This window comes from Vombatus ursinus, unplaced genomic scaffold (assembly GCF_900497805.2).
Source record: "Vombatus ursinus unplaced genomic scaffold, bare-nosed wombat genome assembly UNPS02009062.1, whole genome shotgun sequence".
NCBI lineage: Eukaryota > Metazoa > Chordata > Mammalia > Diprotodontia > Vombatidae > Vombatus > Vombatus ursinus.
Window position 1 is genome coordinate 4,537,202 of NW_020948840.1, and position 27,108 is coordinate 4,564,309.

The 27,108-nt window shown below is 36.7% G+C and overlaps 1 protein-coding gene across 2 annotated transcripts in view; it reads right to left on the reverse strand.

Annotated features, from left to right (window-relative positions):
• Positions 1–27,108, reverse strand: part of CDH13 (cadherin 13) — a 1,255,388-nt gene that overhangs the window by 645,199 nt on the left and 583,081 nt on the right. For both annotated transcript variants that reach the window (XM_027850548.1, XM_027850547.1), the window contains exon 5: positions 12,595–12,747. In XM_027850548.1, coding sequence (XP_027706349.1) covers positions 12,595–12,747 — 153 coding nt within the window. The remainder of the gene's footprint in view (positions 1–12,594; positions 12,748–27,108) is intronic.

Genomic DNA, 27,108 nt, shown 5'->3' on the forward strand with positions numbered 1-27,108 from the left:
TGTGTGTGTGTGTGTGTGTGTGTGTGTGTGTGTGTGTGTGTGTGTGTCTGTGCTCATGCTTCCAGGTTATTAACCACATTGTCACCCTTGGCTCTTCCTTCTCCCTTGCCTCCTATATCCAGATATCAAGACTTATTGATTCTTCATAGTTCCCCTATGTTTCCTTTATCCGTCCCCTCCTCTCTACTCACATAGCCATTATTCTAACTCCAATACTCGTCATCTCAAATCTGGACTATTGACCCTAAACTCTTGACTGGTTTTCTTCCATTCCCTCTCCTCTCCAATCTGTCATCTATTCAGTTGACAAATGAATATTCCTAAAACATAGATCTGACCATGTCCCTTTCCTCTCAAAAAATATCCTGTGTCTCTCCATTACTTATATGACAGAATTCAAACATGTAAGATTGGCATTTAAAACCTCCATAATATAACATCAACTTATTTTTCCAGACTTTTAATGTAGATTAAGACCATTAACTTGTTCACTGCTTACTCAGTGAAATTAGCCTATTAGTTATTCCCCAAGCTCAGTATGCCATCCTTTTCTTCATTCCTTTGTGCCTCCATATCTGGAATGCACTCCTTCATCAACTCTGCCTTTTACAAAGCTAAATTTTCCCCAGGAACAATGAACATTGCTGATTTGGTCATGCCTTTCCATTGACTATTTTGTGAATTCCTCCGTTGTGAAAGAGTCAGATCTTACTACATACACTTACTTATTCCTTGCTCTTGAAGCAGTCAGAGGAAAAGTTGATGAACTTGTAGAAGAGGTCAGAGAGATTCTGACCCTAGCACTGGACTGTGAACACAGGCATGAATGACCAAAAAGGCGAGTTGAGACAGGATGAAGAAGCTGAACAACTTAGCAGGTCCTCCTGAGTCAGTCGGATCTTCACAATGTGATTTCATTAGTTGATTTAAAGTGAATCCCCGAATCAACAGATAGAACCATATTTAAACAGGAGTACAGAACATCCCAGGGTAAGATAGAAATTATATTTTTGTATTGTCCTATCAACTTCTGGCTCCCTACCATTGGATTTGTGGAACGACAAACTGTTAGATCTGGAATGGACCCTAAGGGTCACCTAATCTACTACTCCCATCTCATAAATATTAAACCAACTCCAAGAGAGATGAAGTGAATTGTTCGATGTCACCTAGCTAAAATATGATAGGACTCAGGTATTTTGACTCTAAGGACATTGTTCTTTTGCCCACTTTATGCATCCAATGAGAATTTACAAATATTTTCTGATTTGTTCCATGGTCCTAAGCTCCAGAGAATTATCAGTAAATCTCCAGAAAAATCTATGAGGAAAGTCATGTTTTCAGTTATGTGACAGTCTAATGATTATTTCATGATAATTCTCTGAGAGTCCAACAATCACTTACTTTTCACACATTTAGAACCTTCAGTCTCTTAAGGTAATCATTCAGTTTTAAAAGTCAATAGGTTGTTCAGTAAACATTGGTCCCAGTTACCAAGACAAAGGCTTAATAATGCTACATCTCCTTCCTATTTGTGTGATGGGAAAGGAGATCTTTGAGCACAGGGCCTAGCATCGCTGTCTGATAAAACTAATGGCAGCACTGTGGTGTATAAGATTCAAAATACCTCCTAGTCTAAGAGGACAGGCCACTTTCCAAAATCCTTACTTGAATATTCCCTTTTTGATGATGCACTTAGTGAAAGTTAAGCTTTGCAGCTAGCTGTTTCCCTGGCACTGGCAAAACTAGGACAGTTCTCACTTTGTTTCTGTTAATGAAGCTATAGATTTATGTTGCAGCCCTGAGCTATTACACTGGAATGATGACAAGATTTTTCTCTGCCTAAGTAAAGAGCATCATAAAATGTTGCTGCTGCCATTTGTTATTGATTTTCTCAGGTCTTCTTTTTAGGTTCCCAGGAAAACTCAGTGCATGAGGGACTCTGTCCTGGTCAGCATTTTAATCGATGATATGAATTTCAGCACGATGTGTTACTTGTCAAAGGGGCAGATTACATGAAATTCAGAGGTGGAGCTAACATATTGGGTGAAAAAATGGGATAAAAAAAGGACTTAGACTAACAAAATCAACATAAAAATTAAGTAAGATATCAATTCATTCATTCAGGTTCAAAAAATCAACTGCAAAGTTCAAAATGGGGGAGACATTGCTAAATAATAGTTCCTATAAAAAAAAGACCTCAGAATTTTAGTGCACTACAAATCCAATGGGAGCCAATAGCAGGATATGGCCACCAAAGAGGGTAATGTGTTTGGGCATTCATTTTTACAAGCATAATAATCAGAACAAGAGGGGTGAAAGTTTGGTTGTAGTTGGCCCTGTGAAGATAACATATGGAAACAGTAACAGCATGCTTAGCATTATTATCAATTCCAATTATTAAAACAAAAACCTATATAACAGTGGGGAAATATTCTTCTGGAATTAAAGCACTTTTCTTTTTTTTTCACTTCTCTGTTTATGAGATAAGGAAACAAATGCAGATTATGCATCGATGGTGGGAAATATGCAAGTCACTAATGAAGGTTGCAAACATTTAAAATCTGTCATATAACGAGAAAGACATGTTCAGGCATTGATTTATATACCTGGATTTCAGTATGCTTTACCTCCAAATATCTTTGATAATTTAACAAATAAATTATATCTTTACTAGAATACCATTGTAGAAAGAACTATTGTCCACCATTGTCCAGAAATAACATTGATCCATCAAAATTTAAGAACTCTTTTAATAAAAGTTGCTATATTAAACATGGTATAATTTACAAACTACCTGGCAACTCTTTGAAAACATAGAAACCTAGTGGAAAATATTAAAATTCTGTGGAATTTTATGCATTCCTGTCATGCTATCTGCTACTGGATCTGTCCCCAAGGTGTGAGTCCACAAGCATTTATTAAACACTTACTATGTGCCAGGTACTCTACTAATCATTAGTGATACAAAAAAAGTGGGGGGAAGTGGGGGAGACAGGGTTCTGGCCTGCAAGAAGCTTGCATTTTGATGGAGGTGATAACATGTAAATAACTGTGAACATAAAAGATATGTAACAGAGCAAATGGAAAGTAATCTCAGAGGGAAGGAAGGTGCCCACTTATGAAGGGATTTAAAGATCAGAAATTTTTTATATTTGGTCCTAAAGATAATAGGTAGTTACTGATAGTTATTTAGTAGATGATTTGATTAGCACTCATTAGAATAATCACAATTTCAACTGAGTGGAAAATGGATAGGAGTGGGGAGAAAAAAAGTAGGGAAACCAATGAGGCAACTAAGTGACACAGTGGATAAAAAGTGCTGGACACTGACTCAGGAAGACCTGAATTCAAATCTGACATAAGACACTTATTGTGTGTTCTTAGGCAAGTCACTGAACCTTTTTTGCCTCAGTTTCCTTAACTGGAAAATGGAGTTAATGGATTGATGTGAGGATCAAATAAATAATCTTAATAAAGCACTTCTCATAGTGCCTGGTGCTTAGTAGATACTTAATAAATACTTGTTCCCTTTTCTTCCTGACCACCACTCTCCAAAGATGCATTTTCAAAGTGACATTGATGAAATGGATCAGAGCCAAAGGATAATGAGAGAACTTCAAATCATAGCTTGTGAAGAATAGTTGAAGGACCTGGGAATGCTTATCCTGGAGAAGAGAAGACACTATTGCTGTCTTGGAGTATTTGCATAGCTGTCATGCAGAATTAAATATTATATTGGGCTACAGAGAGCTGGATTTGGGTAAATAGGTAGAAGTCATAGGAAAACAGATTACTGGAAACAAAAAAATTTATATATCTATCAATTAGAACAGGCTTCTTTATAAGGTAGGGAGTGTTTCATCATGAGAAACATAGGAAGCAGACATTAGAAGGCACTGTCTGTGAGCTATGAATTATTTTGAAATAGGAATTCTTGCTTTGGTTGGGAGACTTCATTAGCTGACCTTGAACATACCTTTACATGATAAAATATTTTTTTATGAGGGAATAGGTCTAGGTTTCCTCATATATGTAAAGAGCTCATACTAGATGAAATCTCATGCCTTTCATAACTTCATTTGTAAAATGAACCAAACAGTATAAAAATTAAACAATTTTGTCTTAAGAACAGCTAGATAATTACATGTTGGGAAATTACTTTGAGCTTCTTGGTCAATTATCATAATCATTATATAATTATTTGAAAACTGTAGACTAATAGTAATAACTGACATTTATAATTCTTTAAGACATGTTATATACATTATCTCATTGGAGTTTCACAACAACCTTGGGAGGTGGGTATTATAGGTTCTAAATTCCCCATTCTACCAATGAGGGAAGTGAGGTTTAGACAAATTAGGTAAATGAATGAATGAATGAATAAATGAATGAATAGAAATGCATTTAATTATTAAGTGCTTCCTCTATGCCAAGTATTAAACTAAGCACTGAGGACACAAATAAAAAAAGTGAGGCTGTCCCCATCCTCAAGTGGAAGGGAGGGGCCACTTTTATAGGAGAGTGGTGACCACAGTAGAGAGGGAGTCACAAGGATTTTGAATTGATCAATATTGTAGCAAATTAATGCATATTTCCCAGAAAGGATTTTAGAAGTGATTTGAATAATGTGTCCAGAGCAAAACAGAGTATGTAGGGGCTGAAGGCAGTGAAAGGATGGAAGATCAAATTGTAATATCACCAATGTAGAGAGCAGGATGAGACATGATACAAGGTCTGGTCTAGGGCTGACTAGATATAGTGGATTAGGTGAATTTGCACTCATTTACTCACCAATCAAGACATTTCAGTCCTGAGGCAAGAATTTCAATGCTGAATGGATTAACTACTTCTCAGGATTGGGAGCATGATTTGTGAAGCTCCAGAATGGAAAGAAGACTTAATTTGATCATATAGTTATTACATATTAAGTGAAATTTGAACTCATTCTTTTTGACTCCAAGGCCAAGGCATCATCTGTTTATTACACCATGTTCTAAGGAGGAGGAGATAGAGGTGTTAAATGGGTCCCATAACACTCCAGAAAGGTCTCAACTAGATTAAAATGAAATTGAGAAATGTCTAACAAAACAAATAAAATATAATAATACATAGATAATATTACATTTTAAAACTAAGTCAATATCCTGTGACAGGTATCCTTATGTATAGATTAGCAGTACCAATTTCCTTTTGACTTTGACACCATTGTTTTAAGGTACAGAGTTTAACCTTGGGCTCAAATAAAAATATTTTTTAAATATTTTGATTAATTTTATGTCAATATAACTAGTTTCCTTTGTGATTAATTTCATTTCATGTATTTAAAAACATTACTCTGGAAGAAGCTAGCCTCCGAACTTAGATAAAAGAAAAAATAAGAAAAGAAAATGGAAATGATGAAAAAGAAGAAAAGAGTCTTTGAAGCATTTTGTTAAAAATATGGAGAGGAACAATAAAAGTCAGAAAGCAGGCAAGCAAGATAATTTTGGAAGTTAAAAAGAAAAGTAGAGACACCCAAGACAAAATCCAGAAAAAGAATGACTCCAAATCATCTATAAGAAAAGTCTCGAGGAAAAACACAACATGGAAACAAATTCAAATAGAATTCCTGGAAGAAATAAATCATTAGTTTTAGAAAAAAAAATAAATAAAAACGTTACTCTGAGAATGGGTCCATAGGCTTCACAAGACTGCTTAAAAGGTCCCTGAAACAAGAAGGCTCAGAACTATTAATATGGACTACTCCCATTTTAATGTTCTGTTCACTATGCTATATTGTCTCTGCAATAGTAGAAAAAGGGTAGTTGTAATCACATTTCTAAAGCAAAATCATGGGAAACAGGACAAATATTCTCTACATAGACTAGAGACTCCAAATTTAAATAGTTCTGAAGTATTTGTGTTAATGAGGATTTTTTTCTTTAATAACATTTTCATGGCCTCAAGTAGGCAGATGGCTTTGCCCAATGTACCAAGAACAAAATCAACAGAGCTGCCTAATCCCATTTGTATGGCTGACTTCAGAATGTCATTTACCTCGTTTAACCTGAGTGTCAGGCCTCAGTTTCACCAGCTGCACTAACAGATAGAGAAGCTTCACTGCAACGTGAAATACTGAGTGCCAAAAGAAAGACTATCAGATACTGATGTTTTGGCTCACCAATCCAGAGAAAAGGCTGAATCCAAATCCCAAGTCACTCATAATAAAAGATGCATCAAAATTCCAACTATTCATTCACTTATTTCTTGAGTGGTTTGTCTCTGTCTCCCTATTTTTCAAAGAAATTGGCATTTGTACTAATGGAGCATTCGATAAAGGGCCCATTTTCAGGTGTTAGCTGATAATAACCTCAGCAGCCAATGAGTGGTCCCAGGTTGTGTCTGCCTAAAGACACAGGAGTTGTTGTGGGGAGTAAAACGCTCTGTGATATGGAGATAAAAGTGCCTCTCTCTAACACAACATCTAATAGCAACGGGAAGCCTGTGAAGTAATTCTGGAAGAGTATAAAAAGGAAGAAGTCACAATATCGATTCAGTTCTCCTAAACATTTGGTGAAACATGACAAAAACGGGCTACTTAAATTTGAAAGTGGTTTTGAGAACATTTGCCATCAGGATCAATCAATAGAGTCACTTATTTGAGTCACTTATTAGCTTTGTGACCGTAGGTAAACTACTTAGTTTATCAGAATCTCAGTTTCCTATATGCAAAGGTCATGATAATATTTACACAACTGTGCTCTTAAAATGCTGCAGAAATTTGAGTTATTATTGGTTAGAGGGAACTGTGACATAGAGGATGTGGAGCTTCTTTTGAGTCAGAAAGACCTGGATTCAAATCCCACCTCTCACTGTCTGTGACACTGGACAAGTTCCTTAAGGTTTCACTGATTCTCTAAGACTAAATTCCAGAACAGTTATAGATCTGCATAGGTAGTAGGAGTTTCCATACCAAGAGTTCTCTTCATAAATGAAATCACAGGTCTAGTAAAATATCTATCCCTTATAGGGCAATTGAAGAGATTGTCCATAAACACTAATCTTATTCAAGAATTCAAAAAAATATCATTGGCTATTCTTTAAAAGAAATGAGAAGGCGCTCTTTTCCATTTGACTCCAGTCTTTGGTTAGATAACGATCATTGGCTGAGATAATTACAATAGATATTAGCAATCCCACCTTACATTTAAGTATTGAAATTTAATTCAATCAACATACTTCAATGCAATGGATAAAATGTAAAATGAGCCTTGAATTGAGAATGATGAAATTACTCGTCCACAGTTTCTTGATCTTGCCCACATACAGCTAGTCCTCTTTCCCAGTCTACAACTTAATTAAATTGGTTGCACCACAGTGTCAATCAGGACATAGGTTTTATCCCAGTAAGGGATAGTCAGTTTCAATCCGTTAAGTGAGTACCCATAATCCTGCCTGACTATCTTTCAAAGATATATTGATGATTACAAGAGAAACTAGGCAACTAAGCAGGAATAACTGAGTACAAATTCATCACCACTAATGTAAAAATAGCATATATCTTATGGAGGATGGGTGAATACAATAAAATCATCTCCATCTATAAAGTTTAATAATCCATTTTGTTCACTTCCCACACTTTCCATTTTTTGAAGTCCCCACCCCAGGGGCAAGGATGGAAGAATTCAAAGTCTACATCTCACAATGGTATTTGGTGACTAATATGATGCTAAATGCAAAGCCTGTTTCCATAAGTGAAAGACATTTAATCTTCTCAAAAAATTTGAGAGATTAGTGAAACTGAGTAAGGGGAAAGGAGTAGGGCATAGATATTTATTAAGTGCCTACTATGTGTCCAGCACTGTGCTAAGTGCTTTACAGATATCATATCATTTGATCAGCATAGGACCTGATCTACAAGAAACAACTGAGGCTGATGAGTGGAAAATTAAGTTCACATGGTAAGCTCTAACTTAATGACTCAAGATGTCTACTTGGGTTGGACTTCTATGTCAAACTCTAAGAACAAGAACAGGCCCACAGCCTCCCAATGGCATTTATCTTTGGTACTTTCTCCACTTCAACCATTAATAGCCAGTGCTTAATCTGTTTCTGTACGGATTCCTGTCCCCTAACTACAATCTACCCAAGACATATTACTCCTATTGGATACTGATGGTGTTGCCTTCCCCTATTTGTCCTCATTCCAAATTGTTGCATTTCCTACCCCCCCACCAAGCCAATAAAATCTTCCACCATCCTCCACCCCACCCCATCCAATCCTTTACTTTCTCTCCTGTCAGATTCATCCCTCTGCCCAACTCCCTAACCCCCATTTTGGCAAATATGGAGGCTAGCAGATTATACTCACTCTGTGATGAAACCATTACCACCTGCTAATATTTTTATAGAATTTTATTAATTTGGTCATTCATGAATCATTTACAGTACTTTATTCCAATGAACAGTTCACAAATCACTCAAATGCTGGCAAAAGGCATAATAATGAGTAATATTTCAAGGAGCTTTGCATTAATATGTCAGCTCCCAATTCTGTGAGACCTAAATTATTTTTCCAGGTGCCATTGTAGACCAGGCAGCTGCAGAAGTACATTTCCTTATTTTTTTTGAGGCAGGTGGAAGGGGGGAAGGAAGGGTAGAGAGTGAATAATAATTGTGGACCTTATAGGACAGAGACAGAGTGACAAAATAAAATAAATTAACTAACCAATAAAACTCCATGCCTTATACCAATAACCCAAGTTGTTAGTGAGTTCGGAGGCACAGAAAAAAAAAGATGAGGAAATAGGAATTTATAGAACTGATTGTCAGTTTCTTGGCTAGGAGGGAGTGAATACTAAGCAATTCATCTTGATAATCTTAAAATATACACATTTAGGCGTGAGATATATATATATGTATATATATATATACACATATATATATACATATATATGTATATACTAGATAATTTCTTATCAGAAAGATACCAAAGGATTTTAATTCAACAGTTTGCATGTTAGATCTAGAAAGCATAGTTAATTAGGGGTTCAAATATTCTTAGCACTTAATAATTTAGAATAATAAGGATCAATAAGTGGTAGGAATACACTCCCCTCTCCCCCCAAGTTAACAATTTTTGTCTTGCTTTGGAATCTGTTAAATTGAAACTACAGCAGGGGAAACTGAGAAAGAGACCAATGGAGATTCAATCTATATGCCAATGTTTCTGATCATTTCTGTGCATTTCCTTTCATTTTCTTTCCAGAGGCAGGTTTGCCTCTGACCAGAAAAGAAAACACTGAAATAACTCACAGAATTCCCTGGGCTCAAAAAAACCTGCTTCTAAATAGATATGAAAAGTTAATAGGAATTCCATTTTTTTTTTGCACAAAAAGAGAATCAATTAGAAGAGATGCACTAGTACTTCCAGAGTCAGGAAGTGAGGCAGCAAGGGCTAGAATGATCAGGGGACAGCCTGGAGCCAAGAAATCCAGGAGCTCAGCCATGACCATTCTTTATCTTGCCTGGGGTAGGTCTTAGCACTCCAGGAATCCAGATGAGAAAGGAAGTAACCTAAGGCTTAGATCAGTCCCCTGCCACTCTATGTCTGGTCCTCTCTGAAAGGCATGAATCTTAATGTATTTTCCATCAGGAAAAAAAAAAAGCTACCTTGTTAACTTTCACAAGTTGTAAAAATCAGAAGTTTTCTTAAAAATTCTCCTCTCTGGAAAATCACGGTAAATTCACTGGATAGCAAAGAAAAAAGTTTTCTTGGTGTCAGAAAATTCAGGGCATTAGGTTTTCTAGAGATTGGGCTATCACCACTCCTATCTGGTCAGCAAACCTATACTATTCAATGTAGTGTCTTGCTAGTCTATAAATGAGGTCGTAGATCCTTAACTTATCTGCCACTTCAAATCTTTCAACCAGACCATGAGAATCCAAGAACTGCCACATTGATTCCTAGTCATGGTTTGCCCAATCAAGAATCCTGTCTTTAAATTTGGTATAGTATAAGGGTTGATGTTCTCAGAAACATCAGCCTCAGAAGGAAAGGCCCTAAATGATCCCTAAGCCATCCTTAACAGTTAATCATTGAATATTTCTTTGAATTTATTTACTCCCTATGACATATAAGATTTCAGTCTACATAACCGCTGGAAATAACTACTGTCTTGGACAACTTCAGTCTCACTTTCCATGATCAAATAAGATAATCCATGTGAAAGAATTTGGTAAAATTAATTTGTTGTTCAGTCACGTCCAACTTTTCATGACCCTATGGACCGTGCTACCCATGGAGCTTTCTTAGCAAAGATACCAGAGTGATTTGCCATTTCCTTCTCCAGTGAATTAAGACATGCATAGGTTAAGTGACTTGTCCAGGATAACATAGCTAATAAGTGTCTGAGGACGGATTTGAACTCAGGTCTTCCTGATTCGAGGTCCAGTGTTTTATCCACTGAACTACCTAGATGCCTCCTGGTAAAATTAATAGTTACATAAATATGTCAGATACTTGTATATGTTCACAGACTATAGGACTGCAAGAGACCTTTTAGATCATCTAGACCAGCCCCTTAATTTTTAAATTACACTGGGGCAGCATTTTATCCACTGCACTAGTGCAGTGGATAAAAGATAAAAGTGGATAAAAGAGCACCTCCCTCGGAGTTTGGAGGACCTGAATTCAAATCTGGCCTCAGACACTTACAAACTGTGTGACCCTGCGCAAATCACTTAAGCCTGATTGCCTCCATTTTTTAAAAGTATATTTTATTTTTTAATGAGCAAAAACATACCATCTCACCTTCCTATACCACTTCCCTCCCCAAAAAATAAAATCTACCCTTAATTTTACAGATGAGGAAACTGAAAACCAGAGTGCTCAAATGATTCTTTTGAACAATAAACATCAGATATGGGATTTGAACTCAAGTCTTCTTGACTCCAAATTTTGTGTTTGTTTGTTTGTTTGTTTTTTATCATTCCCAATTGACCCTCCTCAATCATTATTATTAGTAATACCACACCGTTTCTCTTTCTCTCTGGCAAAGTCACACTTTTATTTCATTCATTATCCCAGGTAATATCACTTAGCTAAGAAGCCCTCCCTTCCCCAACTCAGTAAGTTTTCTCCCTTTCATTCTTCAAGTAAGTTTTGAAATTTCATATGGCCATTTGCAACTAATTGAAAGAGAGAGGCTTTTGAAAAACTGGAGAGCTGTGCAGTATAAATGAGTGCTACATTTATAGTCAAAGGACCAGGTTTGAATCCTGGCTTTGCCACTTAATGTTTGTATGATTTTGAATAAATAATTTACCCTTTGCTGGCCTCACTTTCCTCATCTGTAAAAAAAGAGGAGACTACACCACATGACCTTGAATTTCTCTTCCACCTCTAAATATATTATCTTATTGTCTGTGTACATGTGATAAGAAAAACCAAACTCAGGAAAGTGGTGCTAACTGCCAAAACTCTGATGGAATTGGGAAGATAATGGAAGTTAAATATTATCTGTCTTGGGCAAAAAAAAATCATAATAATGGCCTAGCTCTTTTATCCTTAGTACCCAGTTACAAAGTAATAAGATCCAACTTAATGAAGCAATTGTTTAAAAGATTAGAGATACATGGAAAGTAAAGCAGAATCAAAGTGGTCCCCTGATGATTTCTGTCACTGGGACTCAAAATTTCCAGATTCAAGTTCACTCTGTGTTCCCACCATTTAAGCTAGACTAATAGGATATTTCTGGTAGCCCTGACACTTTATTTTCTACATGTATCAGACAGAGATCAATCTGTCTCATTTGCCAAAGTGCTTTCTGCCCATCACCTTGTTATTAACAGATTGGAACACTTTGAAGAGACCTCTTTAGCAAGGCTTCTGAGAGGGTGGAAGGTATGCTGAAGATACCTGGATCTCATTGAATAGTCACAGCATGGCATATCTCTCAGCCTAAAGCAATGTCCAACTCCAAGTAGAATCTCAACCACCAATACAACAAGGTGCTCAAGATTTTCTATTGCAAGTGAGTCTTAGGCTCTCTATCCTTCTGTTGATCATCATTAGAATAGATATAGTTTTAGTGAATTGAATGGTGCATGCCACTCCAAAGGTGAATGGTGAGTTAGATTATTCTTGAGGGGTAGGCATACTTAACATGCCCTTAAAGGAAAAGCATTAGCACCAAGACAAATTAATTGGGGTGCATGACAAAGATTGGAGGAACTCAGAATAACTCTATTGTCAGAGTGGGGAGTAGGAAAGGAGTAGAGTCATCTTGAATGAATTGAAGAAATCCTGGCATAGAACAAATGTGACCTGCTGAGTCTTTCATATGACTGACTTTTACCTTTTGATTTCATGTGGATACCAAGGCCACTCTGAATCCTGGCCCTAACTCCAAACATATGAGCTATTGATTATAGGGACAGTGGCAAACACATTGCTTGGCACTCTCTATTTAGTAGTAGCCTCAGGGAGAGATATCCTATATCAACAGGTTTGGTGAGGCATAGGAAAATTCAAAAGCAAAAATACAAAGCAAACTCAAAAAAAAAAAAAAAACCAGCTATTCAGTATGGGAACCAAATGGAACTTACCTGATAAGTTGCCATTATTTCTCTATCCAAAGTCCGCATCACTGAGATGCTCCCTGTATTTTCGTTGATTCTGAAAATGCCTTTTGGCTCTTGATCCACACCTTTTCCAGTAAGTCGGAATTTGGACCCTTCTGGTCGATCATTATCCACAACCTATGTCACAGAAGCAAATGAAATAGAATAAAATAAAATAAAATTATGAATTTGGATACAACTGAAAACAAACTTCATATTCCAGTTGTAAGCCAGTGAATCATAGCTGCTAATTTCAGATTATAACACTTGTAACATAGAGGATGGTTGGACAAAAAAATAACAAAATAACACTAGACTTCAACGTCCAGCATGATAAAGAGCTATTTAGTCTGTAGTTTCAAGTATCCTCTTTTGGATGACCAAATGAATACAAATTTATCCAGACTACTAGATAGATCTAGATCACTGGGCAAATATCAGACCATGCTTCACAACCACTCTAGCCATCTGACCTGCTGCACTTGTATTTATACTTCTCCTCTTTCTTTCCCCTACTTCTCATCCCTTGCTTTGGGCACATAAATCAATAACATCACTCTTTCTGGAAAGAACTTGACATTTACCGGCTGTGTGGATCAAGTCACCATACCCATCATTCTGCAGACCAAAACTTCCTTCCCTAGCCACCATTCCTCTCTGTATATTTGTTGTGTCCTCCTATTGAAGCATAAGCTGCTTGAAGTCAGGGACCCTCTCATTTTTTTTATATTTGTATTTTTGGGGCTTAGTACACTGTCTGATATATGGTAAGCACTCGATAAATAATTTATATTCATTTATTCAAACAGAAATTGAGGCAAACTGAGAATGTGGGGGAAATTCTGCAAGATGAGAACAATAGCCCCAAAGGCTATAGACTGACTTGAATGTTTCATAGAATCCGTCTATTGCCAAGGACAAGCAAACAAGGGAATGACCTGGACAATTTGGACATAACACATAAATTATCTCAAGAATCCAAATAGATTTCCTTGGAGAAACATACACACTCATGATGTCTACTGAATAAAGTAATAATGATTAAGCACTCATTTCCTATGTATTCATAATGGTTTAACTTTAAGATATTAAGAATGGGTGATTTCATAGGCATGGACACACCCTCTCACTGATACAGAATCCAACCTTATATGCATACAAGAGAGTCTTCGGCTATGGCTAAATGAATAGCTCTATAATCACCCACCTCTCCCAAATTAATTACTTTGGTCTTAATACTCATAATGTTAACCCCCAAGCCTCTACTAAAAATATTTCTTACCCCCCTTTAGTAGAATATAGCAAAGGGTTAATCTTAAAGGTCTGGTCTTTGAGATCCCATAATTACCTCCACATTACAACAAGGCATTAGAGGAGGTCTTTCATAGGCAGAGGTGCACCTAATATTAAGAAAAAATGTCATTTGAAGCAAGATTTAAAAGAAATGTAATCATATGGGTAGAAATGCAAGCTTTCTGATTAAAACTTTTTTAAAAACTGTTTAGTTTAATTGAACTCTCCACAGCCTAATTAGAATTCACAATGAAATTTCCCACTATTGGAAAGGAGCCTGATCTGGACTTCTCCCTGCTCCTCCTGAGTCACCCTATGATAATGTCTCTCTGGCAGCCTTAGGCACTTCACCTTACTTCTTTGCTTAGAATTTCAGAAAAAGAAACACAGAAAAAGACAAACAAAACTCTGGGTCTATAAAACACCACCTTTAAGTCTTTCTGGACATTTCTAGCCAGGCTCTAAGTGACCAAATAAGAATGCAGAATCAGGTAACTAGTCAAACAACTTTCATGTCTGAGCAGAAAGGAATGAATGAGGAAAAGTAGCTCTATCTGCCATGTCTTCCATCTCCTCTTTTTCTATAGCTCACACCTGTCTGGTCAGCTCTTCTAATAAAGTTCAACTTATAGGGAGTCCTATTCTTCCCATGGCCAAGCCTTGAATTTGAGAATTCAGACACTTGCTGAAACTATCCATTTGGAGACATTTTTGTTCCTTTGTTTCAGTCTTTCCAACTTAAATACATAGATCACAACAATGCAATTTATTGCGAATCACATTTCCTACGAATCTGTGATGACCAAACCCTTATGTTTAAAAAACAGTGCCTTCCCCACAAAATCCTCAGAGTATGGAGGGATAAAGTGAGTTTAAGGGTAATTGCTACATAATGCAGACAGCACACAGGTCATGTTCATCAGATAGTGTAAACACCACATAGTCATGCTTTTTTATTGTCATGGTGGTGGCAGGGATGACTAAAAAATGAGTATTTAATAGACAGGGACTAGAAAATGCCTGCATGGTTCAAGAGCATTTATTATAAACAGATCAATAGAGCACAAGTTCTACGGGCTGTCAGCTGGAATATGGAAATGCACACCATAGCCAATTTGGACAGGTTATGTTGTAAAAGTTTGTTTTTATGTCTCCTGTTTAGAACCTAGAACACATTTCTCTATGGAAACAAGGTTATAAATGGTGGTTCCTCGGCAAGCCCATGGAAATCCAACATAAAATGTAGCTAAAATACATGGCATAAACATGAGGGTGTAAACTAGCTAGGAATCTAACCATTGTTTATAATCTCATTTGTATGGGGGGAAATGAGCTCTTAGTCAAAACTCAGGAGGCTGAGAAAGAGTTGTAAGACCTTGGTTTGTAGCTCTCCTCTGCTGAGTGACCTTGAGCACATCTTTTTTCCATAATAGGCATCAGTGTCTCCAACTGTAAAATGAGAAGGTTGGGTTATACACTCTGACATACCCAATCTAATGATGTATCCTATTACGATCTCTGATGGTTGCACTCCGAATTTCTTCTCCTTCTCTGATATCCTTCATTTAACTACAGGTAGTAGGTGGCTGGTCATAGGCTTAAAGACTTTGCTGAATGATCAGAGTAAGAATTCCCCACTCCCTCCCACCTGTACCCTACCCCCACCTCCAGCAGGCTTGGCCAAAGTGAATTGTTGTTTAGTTGTTTCAGTCATGTCAAACTCTTCATGATCCTGTTTGGGGCTTTCTTGTCAAAGATACTGGAATAGTTTGCCATTTCCTTCTCCAGGTCATTTTACAAATGAGGAAACTGAGGCAAAGAGGATTAAGTGGCTTGTCCAGGGTCACACAACTGCTAAATTTCCAAGGCCAGATTTAAACTCAGGAAGATGAGTCATCCTGACTCCAGGCCCAGAACTATATCTACTGCACCACCTACCCCCAAAAAGTGACTGCATATACAGTATCAAGAGAAGGGATACATGCATCAAGATGGGAGGAAAATACATTTGTTTCCTGAGAAGTTTCTCCGCCCCCCTCCCCCAATCAATCCATGTTCACTAGGGTAGCCAAACATTAAGAATCACTTGTGATTTCATGGGATTTTAACTAGAAATACATCAATTCTTCAGACCCGTCATCATAGGACAGCAGAAGTACTAGATTTTAGAATCAGAAACCTGATTTTCAATCACAGCTTCCCTACTTGGCATCTATTTAACCTTGGACAACTAACTCTCACTGAGTCATAGTTTCATCCTAGGTAAAAAAAAAAAAAAAAGAATTTGACTATATGATGTCTCTCTTCCCTTCTGGTGCTACTTTTATGATTTTCTGAATGGAAGTTCCTTGAGGACAAATACTTTCATTTTTGTATTTGTATTCCCAACACTTTTGTCTTTGTATTCCCAACACTTTTGTCTTTGTATTCCCAACACTTTAGCACAGTCGCTAAGATGTAATGAGCACTTATTAAATGCTTGGTTATCATAGGATCATGATGTAATAAATATAGAATTGGAAGAAACTTTGGAAGTCTTCTAATCCACCCTTCCCATTTCATGTACAAGGAAACTGGAACACAGAGAGATTAAGGGAATGGCCAAAGTCACAAAGGTAGTGACAGAGTCAGGATTCAAATCCAGGTCTTCTGACTCCAAACCCAGAATTCTTTATACTACACCACCCTTTTCTGAATGACTTCCTCCTGCTTTCCTGCATAGCTAAGACTTGGTGACAGCATAAACACGTAAGGAAATGGTTTAGGACTATGGCACAAATACCCTAACCGAGCACAAGGAGGAATGGATGTTGAATACTGAAGGTATGAATTGGAAAGTAAGTGTTCTTCAGGGGAAAGGGTAGACAGAGCCCATAGAATCTGCTTTGGCCGATATTTCCTAGGAATAGTAACACTTGCCCAGGGCCCCTTGAATGACAGAATTGATTCTGAGTTAAACTAAGGCCCTGAGGGAAGAGAGAGTTTTCTTCCATCACTAGCTATTTTCTACAGCGCCTCTGTGTTCCCAGGAGGGGTCTTAGGGACTAACCCAGTCTGCCCTTGCTTAGCTGAGTAGATCTGATGGGATCAGAAAGGAGTAAGGTTTGTGAAACACCTATGAAACAACAAACTAGCCCTTAGTCATTCATCCAAAACCTACCAGGTGAAGCAAGCCAGTTTCCAAATGACCTCCATTATACTGTGTTAAACTCCCTAAAGTTTCCAGGAGGCTGCTGGGCTACCCTCATAGGGAGGCAGGTGGTCTTTTGCTCTTCTTTTTTTCTTTTTTAATGTAACAGAATATAAGAAAACTCAGGTATTGCTTTTAGACAGAATAAATCCAGCAGTGTGCTGAGGTGTGAATATCTGCTAATGTTTTAGCTGCTAACTCCTATTATATCACAAAACAGGCTTTCACAATTAGAGTCTCTCTCCTATTATTCTGTGTAATTCAATACCACTTTTCACTGTGGCTTTTTTTTTCATTTTTAGTTTAAAGGAGAAAGAAAGCTAATGATAAGGAAAACTATCTATCATTCCTAGGTGCCAGCAAATGCAGATATGCAAATCCCAGAATTCACTTTTTTCATCACTTGTATGAAGTGACTTCATCTCACTGTGGTAGTGACCGGTTAGAAAAGGCCATTTATCATAGTTTAACAGCACTGGCAAGGATAGAGCTGTGTCACAAGGAGGGAAAGCCATATAAAAGTAAAAATTGAGAGAAAAGGTTATGCCTACCCTTCGACCTTGCCCTGATAGGGCTGGGGGAGGGGCTTTTCCTCATGTCCATCATCGATCATCTTCCACATATTCACCCTAACTCCCTGAAGGTTTCTTGGTTTCCTTTCTTTTCTGGTTCAGAAATCTCATAAAATCAGCTTGAGTTTCATCATTAGTGATTATTAGTAAGAAGCATTTTTCTCTACTCCTTGGTTGATGGCACAGAAGTCATGGTTAGCGAATTTGCAAAAGACACAAAGCTATAAGAAAGAACTTATATGTTGAATTAGAGATTCAGAATCTGAAGAAGTTCATGGCAGGCTAGTACAATGGGATGAATTAAAGATGCAATTTAATAAGAATACATGATAAGTACTATATCTGGAGACAAAATTTCAAATACACAAGTCCAGAGTGGGAGAAATGTAGCTAGGCTTAAAAAACAAATCAAAACAAAAAACAAAATTGTGATTTCATTATTGAACACGCTTTTTAGTGGGGAGCTTCCTCATTACCCATTCAGCAATAGATAACCTTAAAAAGTTGGCTTGGATCACAACGATAGGCTGCAGTCACAGGTGGCAGACTCAAACCCAGGTGATCCTAATTTTGGGGTGAGGTCTCTATCAATTTTTCCATTTTGCCTCTCTAGCTATAGAATATTTCAGTGTTTTAATGGAGTCTACTTTTAATACGAGCCAACAATGTAACCTGACTGCCTGTTTTTACAGAGATCATAAAGCACATGGAAGATGGGGGGAGGAAAGTAAAGTATAAAAAAACCTAGAAATTTGGGAAAGGGTCAGGGTGTGAAAAACTTTAAAAGTCAAACAGCTGATTTTATATTTGGCCCCAGACTTAATAGGGAGTCACTGCAGTTTACTAAGTAGAATTCAAGTGACATGATTAGACTTGTACTTTAGGAAAATAACTTTGGCAACTTAGTGGGAGGAAACTTGAGTCAAGGAGACCCACTAGAAGGCTATTAAAATAAGCTAGGCATATCACCTGCCTAGAAATAATTATTATACCCATGTAGCTGTTGAGATCATCAGATAAAAGAGTATGACACAGGGATTCTTAACCTAAAGGTCTGTGCACTTTTTTGTTTTTTTTTTTAATATATTCGAATAGTGAGATAGCTAGACAGATTAGTGGATAGAATGCTGGGCCTGGAGAAAGGAAGGTCTGAATTCAAATCCCACCTCAGATGCTCAATATCTGTGTGACCTCAGACAAGTAACTTAACCTCTACTTGCTTCATTTTCTTCAGCTACTGAATAGGGATAATAACACCACCTACCTCCCAGGGTTGCTGTGAGCAGCAAATGAGAAAATATTTGTAAAGGACTTGACACAGTGCCTGATCCATTGTAAGCACCAAATAAATACTAGCTACAATCATTGTCATTATTATTTTGCTGTTATTGTTGTATTTCAACACAATTGGTTCCCATTGTAATCCTACACATTTTGCTTTATTCATTTAAAAATGTAATTATGTAAAGGGATTTATAGATTTCACCGGATTGTAAAGAAGCATCCATGTCACATACAAAAAAGGTTAAAAATCTCTGGTGAAGAAGGGGAATAGAAGAAGGCCCAGGACAAAGCATTGGGGAGCCCATCTAGACTAATCACTAGCTAGAGAGCATGCCATAGGGGAGACAGAGTAGTGTCATAAAGACCTAAAGAAAAAGAAGTATCCAGGAGAAGCCGATAAACAGGATCCAAAACTGTAGACAAGTCCAGAAGGATTAGGATTGAAAAAAGGCCATTAAACTTGGTAGTCAAGATATCATCAGTGACTGGTGATAGCAGTTTCCACTGAATGATGAGGTTAGAATCCAGAAAGAAAACAGTTTAAAATTGAATGATAAGAGAAGAAGTGGAGGCTGAGAGTGGTTTTCTCAAGGAGTTTAGCCAAGAAAAGCAGAAGAGATTTAGGATGATAGCCACAAGGTAAGGTGAGGTAAAGTGAGCTTTTTTTTTCCAGGATGGGTAAGAAAAGGGCTTGTTTATAGATAGGAGGGAAAGATCCAATAGATCGGGAGAGATTGAAGATCAAAGAAAGAATGGGATGATAGAGAGGATGATCTACTGGAGAAGAAGAAAAGAATGGGATCAAAGGATAAGTATTAGCCTTGTCAAGGAGAAGGGCCAGTTCTTCATGTGAGATGGGAGTGAAAAGGAGATAGTGAGAAAAGACATCTGAGATGGGAAAGAGGGAAAATGAGATGACCTCAGTTTTGTTTTTGTTTTGTTTTGTTTTGTTTTGTTTTCAGTGATATATGAAGTAAGATCTTCAGCTACTTGATTGGGAAGATGTGCCATTGAAGGCTTGAGAAGGAATGAAAAAATTTAGAATAGTTGCATTGTTGGAAAGTGAGAGAGTTGGACTAGATGACCTCAAAGGTTTCATAGAGCTGTAAGTCTCAGTTCCTGATTTTTATTCAGGTCATATTTTCCTATCTTACATAATAATGATAATAGCTTACACATCTCATGCTTTGCAGTTAAAAGCTCTTTTTTTTTATAACAACCTTTTGTGGTGGGTAACAAATAGGATCATTCCCTTTTTATAGATGAGGAAACAGGTTCAGAAAGGTGAAATACATGGGGCAGAGACTAACTGAGTAAACGAAAAAGTGTTTATTAAGTGCTTCTTATGTGCTCGGCATTGTGATAAGCACTTGAGATACAAATGCAAAAGAGGAATAGATCACAAGTCCAAAAAAACTGTGTCCAAATTCCAGCTCTGCAATCTCAAATTACTTTGAACAAATTGCCTAACCTATATACACCTTAGCTTCTTTATTTGTAAAATGAAGTTGTTAGAACATATGTTTGATAATGTTCCTTTCAGCTCTGAATCAATGATCTTGTGATTTGGCTAGCAAGGGACAGAGTCAGAAATTGAACCCAGATCCTTTGATTTAAGCCAAGGTAGTGAGTCTGTGTGTGTGTGTGTGTGTGTGTGTGTGTGTATGTGTTTCCCTTTGTGTCCTTGTGCATGTCTGTTTATATTCCCCTTCTGTCAAATAACTAGCAATAACATGCTCCACGTGCCTAGATTTTAACACTCCATGAGGCATTGACAGAATAATGGCACAATTTGGAAGTTTCTGCATCTATACTTCTTTCTTAAAGGATAATAAATTAATCATGCCCTTGGATGCTATTGAAATATCCAGTCCTTTTCTGTGTGTAGCTTTCCAAACTCTCCATCTTATAGGAATTACTATGCTCATTTTGCATTTATCAGTTTCATGTTATAGTTTCCACATCAATATGAAACCAAATATTTATGCCCTTGTCTGACCCACAACTAAAGGAAAATACAGTGAGACTCAGTTTTCTACAGCTGGATCTTGGCCTCCTTGTAATCAAAGAATATACACAAAGCCTCAGTTCTCCCAGGAAACATCAGTGGTTGCCCTTTGGCTGATTTCTTGCTTTGATCAACAGGAGATTAGATTAGTGCATCAGCTCTTGTGGTAATTGTTCTTTAACTGAAAACAAGGTCGACCCAGAAGCTAGTGTTTGCAAATATGTCAGAGATCTCCATGATAAACACAGTTTCAACCATCAGAATGAAAGTACAAAAATTTTAAACTGTCTATTTAGGAGAAAAAAAAAATGCTGCTTCTTCTTTTCTTCTTGTCTTCTTCTTCCCCTTCTTCTCTTTCTCCTCTTGTTTTTCCTTCTGTCACTAGGACATTAGCAGTATACTTAGCATGAAGGTACACAAACTCATATATGCATTTCTTCACCTATGTTGCAATACAAGGAAATCTGAAGAATGAATAAAGTATGACATCAAGGAAGAGCACATGTGATAAAGATAGACTAATCTTTTGGGATAACAGTGGAAAACTCTCTTGCTACATTGGCATCCTTGTAATGTCAGAAGAAATCAAGGAAGGCCCTTAGCACAAAGAATGGGACCCTTATAGCAAACTTATGGGAGGACAGGGCCAAAAGCTGAAGAGGATGGGCAGGTATGGATGAATTATCATATTTGTCATTGGTGAGAGTACCTGAAGTCATTAAAATCATAGTTCCAACTGAGGATTTACATTTAAGCACATGTAAGCATAAATCATACAATGACATATTCCTCTCCTCTCCAAACAAGCGATATGAAATCTCATGCTACAATAATTAACATTTTTTAGCCTGGAAATTATGAACAGAATTAAGAGCAATTGATAGAAGATATAGATAGGTAGATCTAGCCTTGATACCAAAAGGGGAAAAACAAAACAAAACAAAACAAAAAACTTCCTCACAATTATAGCTATCAAATGACAATGCTTGATCTTTCTTTTTTGTTTCTTGACCTTGTTTAAGTCTTTCATTGAACCTCTCTTATACACTTATGACATTCTATTTCATGGGGTGTGTGTGTGTGTGTGTGTGTATGTGTGTGTGTGTGTATGTTATCCTTTGACTAAATTCAAGCTCCATTAGGGCAAGGATCATATCTTATTTCATCTTAGTATCTTCTCCAATACTTAGCACAGTACTTCATACTCAATAAATGCTTAGCAAATGTCCATTGGATTGAAGCTCCAAGAAGGTCAATTTTTGTCTCATTACAAAAAAAAATATTTCCTAAAAATTAGAACTATTGGAATTGCTTAATCTCAGAGTGGAAAAGGACCTCAGGAATTATCTGACATAAGCCCTATCTACATAATGAAAGTTATAATATCAACTGATAAGTGATCAACCAGTTCAGCCTTTGCCTGAAGACTTCTGTTGAGGGGCAGGGAACTTTAAACTGGAATTAGTTAATCTAAAATGGAATGAGATTGATTGTCTCATGAATTAGTGAGCTTATAATTACTAAAGAGAGTACAAATCTGGATGACCTCATATCAATAAGGGATAGAAATGTTGATAACATGATATCTAGATCTAGATATGAATATAGACATAGACATATATGTGTATATGTTTATATTTATATGTTATAATATTATATCACCTTCATTATTTTGTGTCTTTGTATAGATTACATGTATATAATATGCACATGTGCATGTGTGTATACATATGCGTATATACATACATATTATACTTTCATATCATCCTTGGTTTTATATCACCTTTATTTCCAATATATCAGCCTGACCCAGAGAGCCATCACTTTTAACAAAGAATCAAAAAGAAAGAGAAAAAATGCATTTAAGTAAAACTAACCTTCTAATTTGCTATATACAACATAGTATGTGCCATGTTTGGCAGATTAAGGTACATTTTTATTTCATTATAATTTTTTTAGATTAAGTTTTATTTTACAGAGAATTCTTGCATTGATGAATAGTTGACCTCAGTAATCTCTAAGGTTCCTTTCAAGTCTTAGATTTTAAATACTTCACATGTTCTATTTAATATTGTTATTGTCATTTGTATTCTCTCCAAGAGAATAAACATCATGAATTTTGTCTTATCTAAATCTATCCTGGAATTAATTACAATGTTCTGCACATAGTAAATGCCCAATATATGATTTTTGAACTGAAGGAGTCCAAGAAACCCAAGCCAATGTGCAGGACATTAGCACACCTTTGAGTTTCTATCAATTGTCTTTTCACCTGTTCTAAACTCTGACACAGAGTAATTGTTGTTTATACAGCAATTATTTTGTTTCTCTAAGTTGCCATTTCTCTGTGGAAAATTGATTAAAACCTCCCAATTCCATCCTCACTCATACAAAGAATCAACTTTAGAAAAAAAAAATAACATGCACATCCAGGGGTTGTATCTGTCTTCCTCTACCAAAATGTCATGTGGAAATGTTCAAGGGTGATTCTGATTCAACCAAAAATTATGTAGGTTTTTATTGTTTTTTTTTTCTTCTGATTCATAGGATCTCAGTAAGACAACCCTTGAAGGCGTCATAGGATCACAGAATCATATATGGAGAGCTAGGAAGGACCTTAGATGTTATGTAGTTCAACTCTATCTTTCTACTAATGAGAAAACCGAGGCTCAAGGAGGTTACAGGATAAAGCTTATATTCCCAAGGTTGCAACTATAATGAAAATAGGACTCCTATGATTTGTTATTTTTTTTTTTACCAGAAAGACACCTTGCCCCAGGTTCTACCAACCTAGGTTGGCAGGAGGTCAGATCTCTGCCTGACACAGGCATAACTATGTATTGCACCACAGAATGGATGCACACAGTCAATGATGTTTTCTGACTTGGAGCCAAACAAATTTACCAGGACTCATCTCTCATCTGCCATCTCCTCCCTCCCAGCTCTGCTCATTCCAGCTCTCGCCTTCCCTAGTTGTTATAAGCTTATCACAGAAGTAAATCAAAATGTTCTCAAGAGGAGAAAAAAAGATAAAAGTGAAGAATGCAGCATCCTCAAGAGAGGAATATTTCTATAGTTGTACAACTAGAGTCGTTCTGTCTTTTTAAAAAAATCCATTATTTCATTTTAGTGTCACGGAGGTGCTACTGATGAATAATGGTTATTCTTCTAACTTCTAGTATTTCTAAAATATTAATACTGGTTGGATACTTCTCCTAAGGGGATGCAGGATCTGAATCTTCTATATGCCAGAGAGCTAAGTACTGACATAGAAGCATATGTGATTATTGGGTCACCATAGCTAATATCTCTCATCTATCCCAAAATGGCTCTATCGATGGCATCAACCCATGAGATGGAAGGTGGGCAATGGAACTGATATAGGTATTCCTGTATGGCCTTTTCCCTCATTATTTTTCTCTCCATCATTTACTTTATATTGTAAATGACACATAAAGCAACATTTTTCATGTCTACTCTGGCATCATGAAACCACTCAAAGTCAGAACTGGAACAAATCATTCAGATCAGGTAATATAACTCCCTCATTTCACAGATGAGGAAACTGGGGTCCTAATACAATGATTTGCTCAACTTTTCACAGCTAACTTGCAGCAGGGCCTAGACTTAGAAGACTCCCAGTTCAGAATCCTTCCTAGATGAAAGATGTTAATAATAACTGAAAATCTCATGGCTTCTGTATATTGTCAGCATTCATGGTCAGCAAGCATTCATTAATAATAGCTAGCGTTTATATACTGTTTTAAGGTTTACAAAGTGCTTTATACATCTCATTTGATTCACACACATGCACACATACACACACACCTGTCAGGTAGGTATAATTTATTGTCTCCATTTTACAGATGAGGATACTGAGGCTGAGAGCAGTTAAAGTGATATGTTCTGATTCACAAAGCTAAAAAGTATGAGTCAAGATTCACATCTTCATGGATTCAAGTCCAAAGCTCTAAATACAATTCTGTCTTGCTCTGTAGTAAATACTGTGCTAAACCCTGGGGATTAAAAAAAAAAGAAAAAAGTAAAGGCAATGATGGGCCCCTCCTTAATTTAATGATGAACCCCTGAAAAAGTGTTAATTGTGAATTAACAGTGTTAAAGTATGAAAGTTAAGTCCAGAAATTTCAGCTAGTGTCATCATATTCTCCTCTAAAAAAGAAAACAAAACCAAAACTTACCTGTAAACCATACCCATTCTATAGAATTGGAGTATGTGAAGTTGTTTTTAGTCACACTGCAACAAAACTCTAATTCAACAGAAAGTTATATATCCTCTTGATGGGCTAAAATATCCAGATTTCCTTTCCTATAAAAAAGTCGATAACTCATGGGAAGTCAGGGGGAAAACAGTGGTGCATGCAGGAAGATATGAATAAAGATATGATAAAGATGGTCCACTTGAGGTTTTAACATCTCTGGTCTTAGCCCCTTGCTGAACTAAAGAGAAGTTGTATTGGAATCAGTAAGCAGACAAGTGATAAACAGCCTTCACAAGACAGTATTGTATTGCTGGGGAAAAGTTACTCTGGAGAGCAAAATACAACTTTACAGGTAAGCTATCTAAGACTATGGGAATTCAAAAGGAAAAAAAAAACTTATGAGAACTAAAAGAAAACTACAGGACCACTAACTTTGAAACACGTAATCTTCCCTCCTTACATCAGAAATACACAACAGAGATCAGTGTTCCCACCTGGTATATATGGAGAAACTATAAGGAAAACACAGCACATTTCAGATGGTCATAGATTTGATCTAGAAAGGATCAATTCCACTAACATTAGTCATTTTTAAAGGGGAACACAGAAGTCTAGAAAAGAGAAGTGACTTTCCCATTGTCATACAGATAAAAGCCAAGATTTGAAACAAGGTACACTAAGGATACATCTAGCACCTGTTTTGGGCAGCCAGGAGTTCCTTAGGATATCAATTATTCCCCAGGAAGGAGATGCAATGCAAATTCTTTCTTCTCCTTCCAAGACATCTGTTTTGGAGCCACTCCAGTCTTTCCAAAGGGGTAAAGAGGCATCTCCTCCCCCATCCTAACATAAATCCCCTAATCATCCTTACCCATGCTCCCTTCTCTTAGGAGGACAAATACTCAGAAACAAACTGTATGCACACTGTGCCAGCTGATTCATCTTCCTGACATGACAACTTCCATTGATGTTCCTTTCTCTACCATAACCATGACTCTCTGATTGAGGTACAAAATGTTAATATAACAAATATTTCCTCCTTTCTCCTCTTGAAGAGAAATGGTTCACTTAGAGAAACAGTGAATAAACTAGTGCAGTGTAATTTGGCCAAGAAAATGAGAATGTTCACATCAGGTTGTGCCAAAAAAAAAAAATTTCTCTTGCAAACTTAATGAAATTCTCAGCTAAGCACAGTATAACGCCTCCGAGGGCAAGTCTTAATTGGGGGAAGCATATGACAGCAAGTGTTCTAATTTCATATTTTAAACTTCCAAACAAATAAATGAAATGTAATATAGCAGAATAGATTGAAGGTCAGCTTTGGAACCAGGAAGACTTAGGTTTAGACAATGCATTTGACATACTACAATGATACAATATAAACTGCTTGAAGGTTGGGACTATTTCATGTTTTTGTTTTTTTTTCTCTATATCCCCAGAAATTAATACAGGGTGCTTTGCATATAGTAGGTACGTAATAAATTCTTATTGATGGATTGATTGATACTAGCTAAATAACCATGGGAAAATTGTTTAACCTTACATCATCCACAGGCTATTATCTAAGACTGTAAATTACAGGTTAGTTGCCAATCTGGATTGGTGGTGAGACTTTCTACATTGGCAGTTTCTCATACCATTGAAATAAGTCTGGGTTAAAAAAAAGAAGACAAATTATAATAATGTAGAAGTTTACTTTTTCATTAGTCACTAAAATCTCAAATTTTAAGGGTTAAATTCTGTATTTTCTTTCAGTGTGTTTCAGGAAAAAAACATATTTCTAAATAGTTATGTTTTACTGATAGAAAATAAATTCACTTACATAGTATACATAAGATTGTACGTTATCATAGCATCTCAAAATGTCAAAAAGTTGCCTTAATCATTCTGACCAACTGTCTCTTTATGGGTCTACAGAATACAGCATGTTCC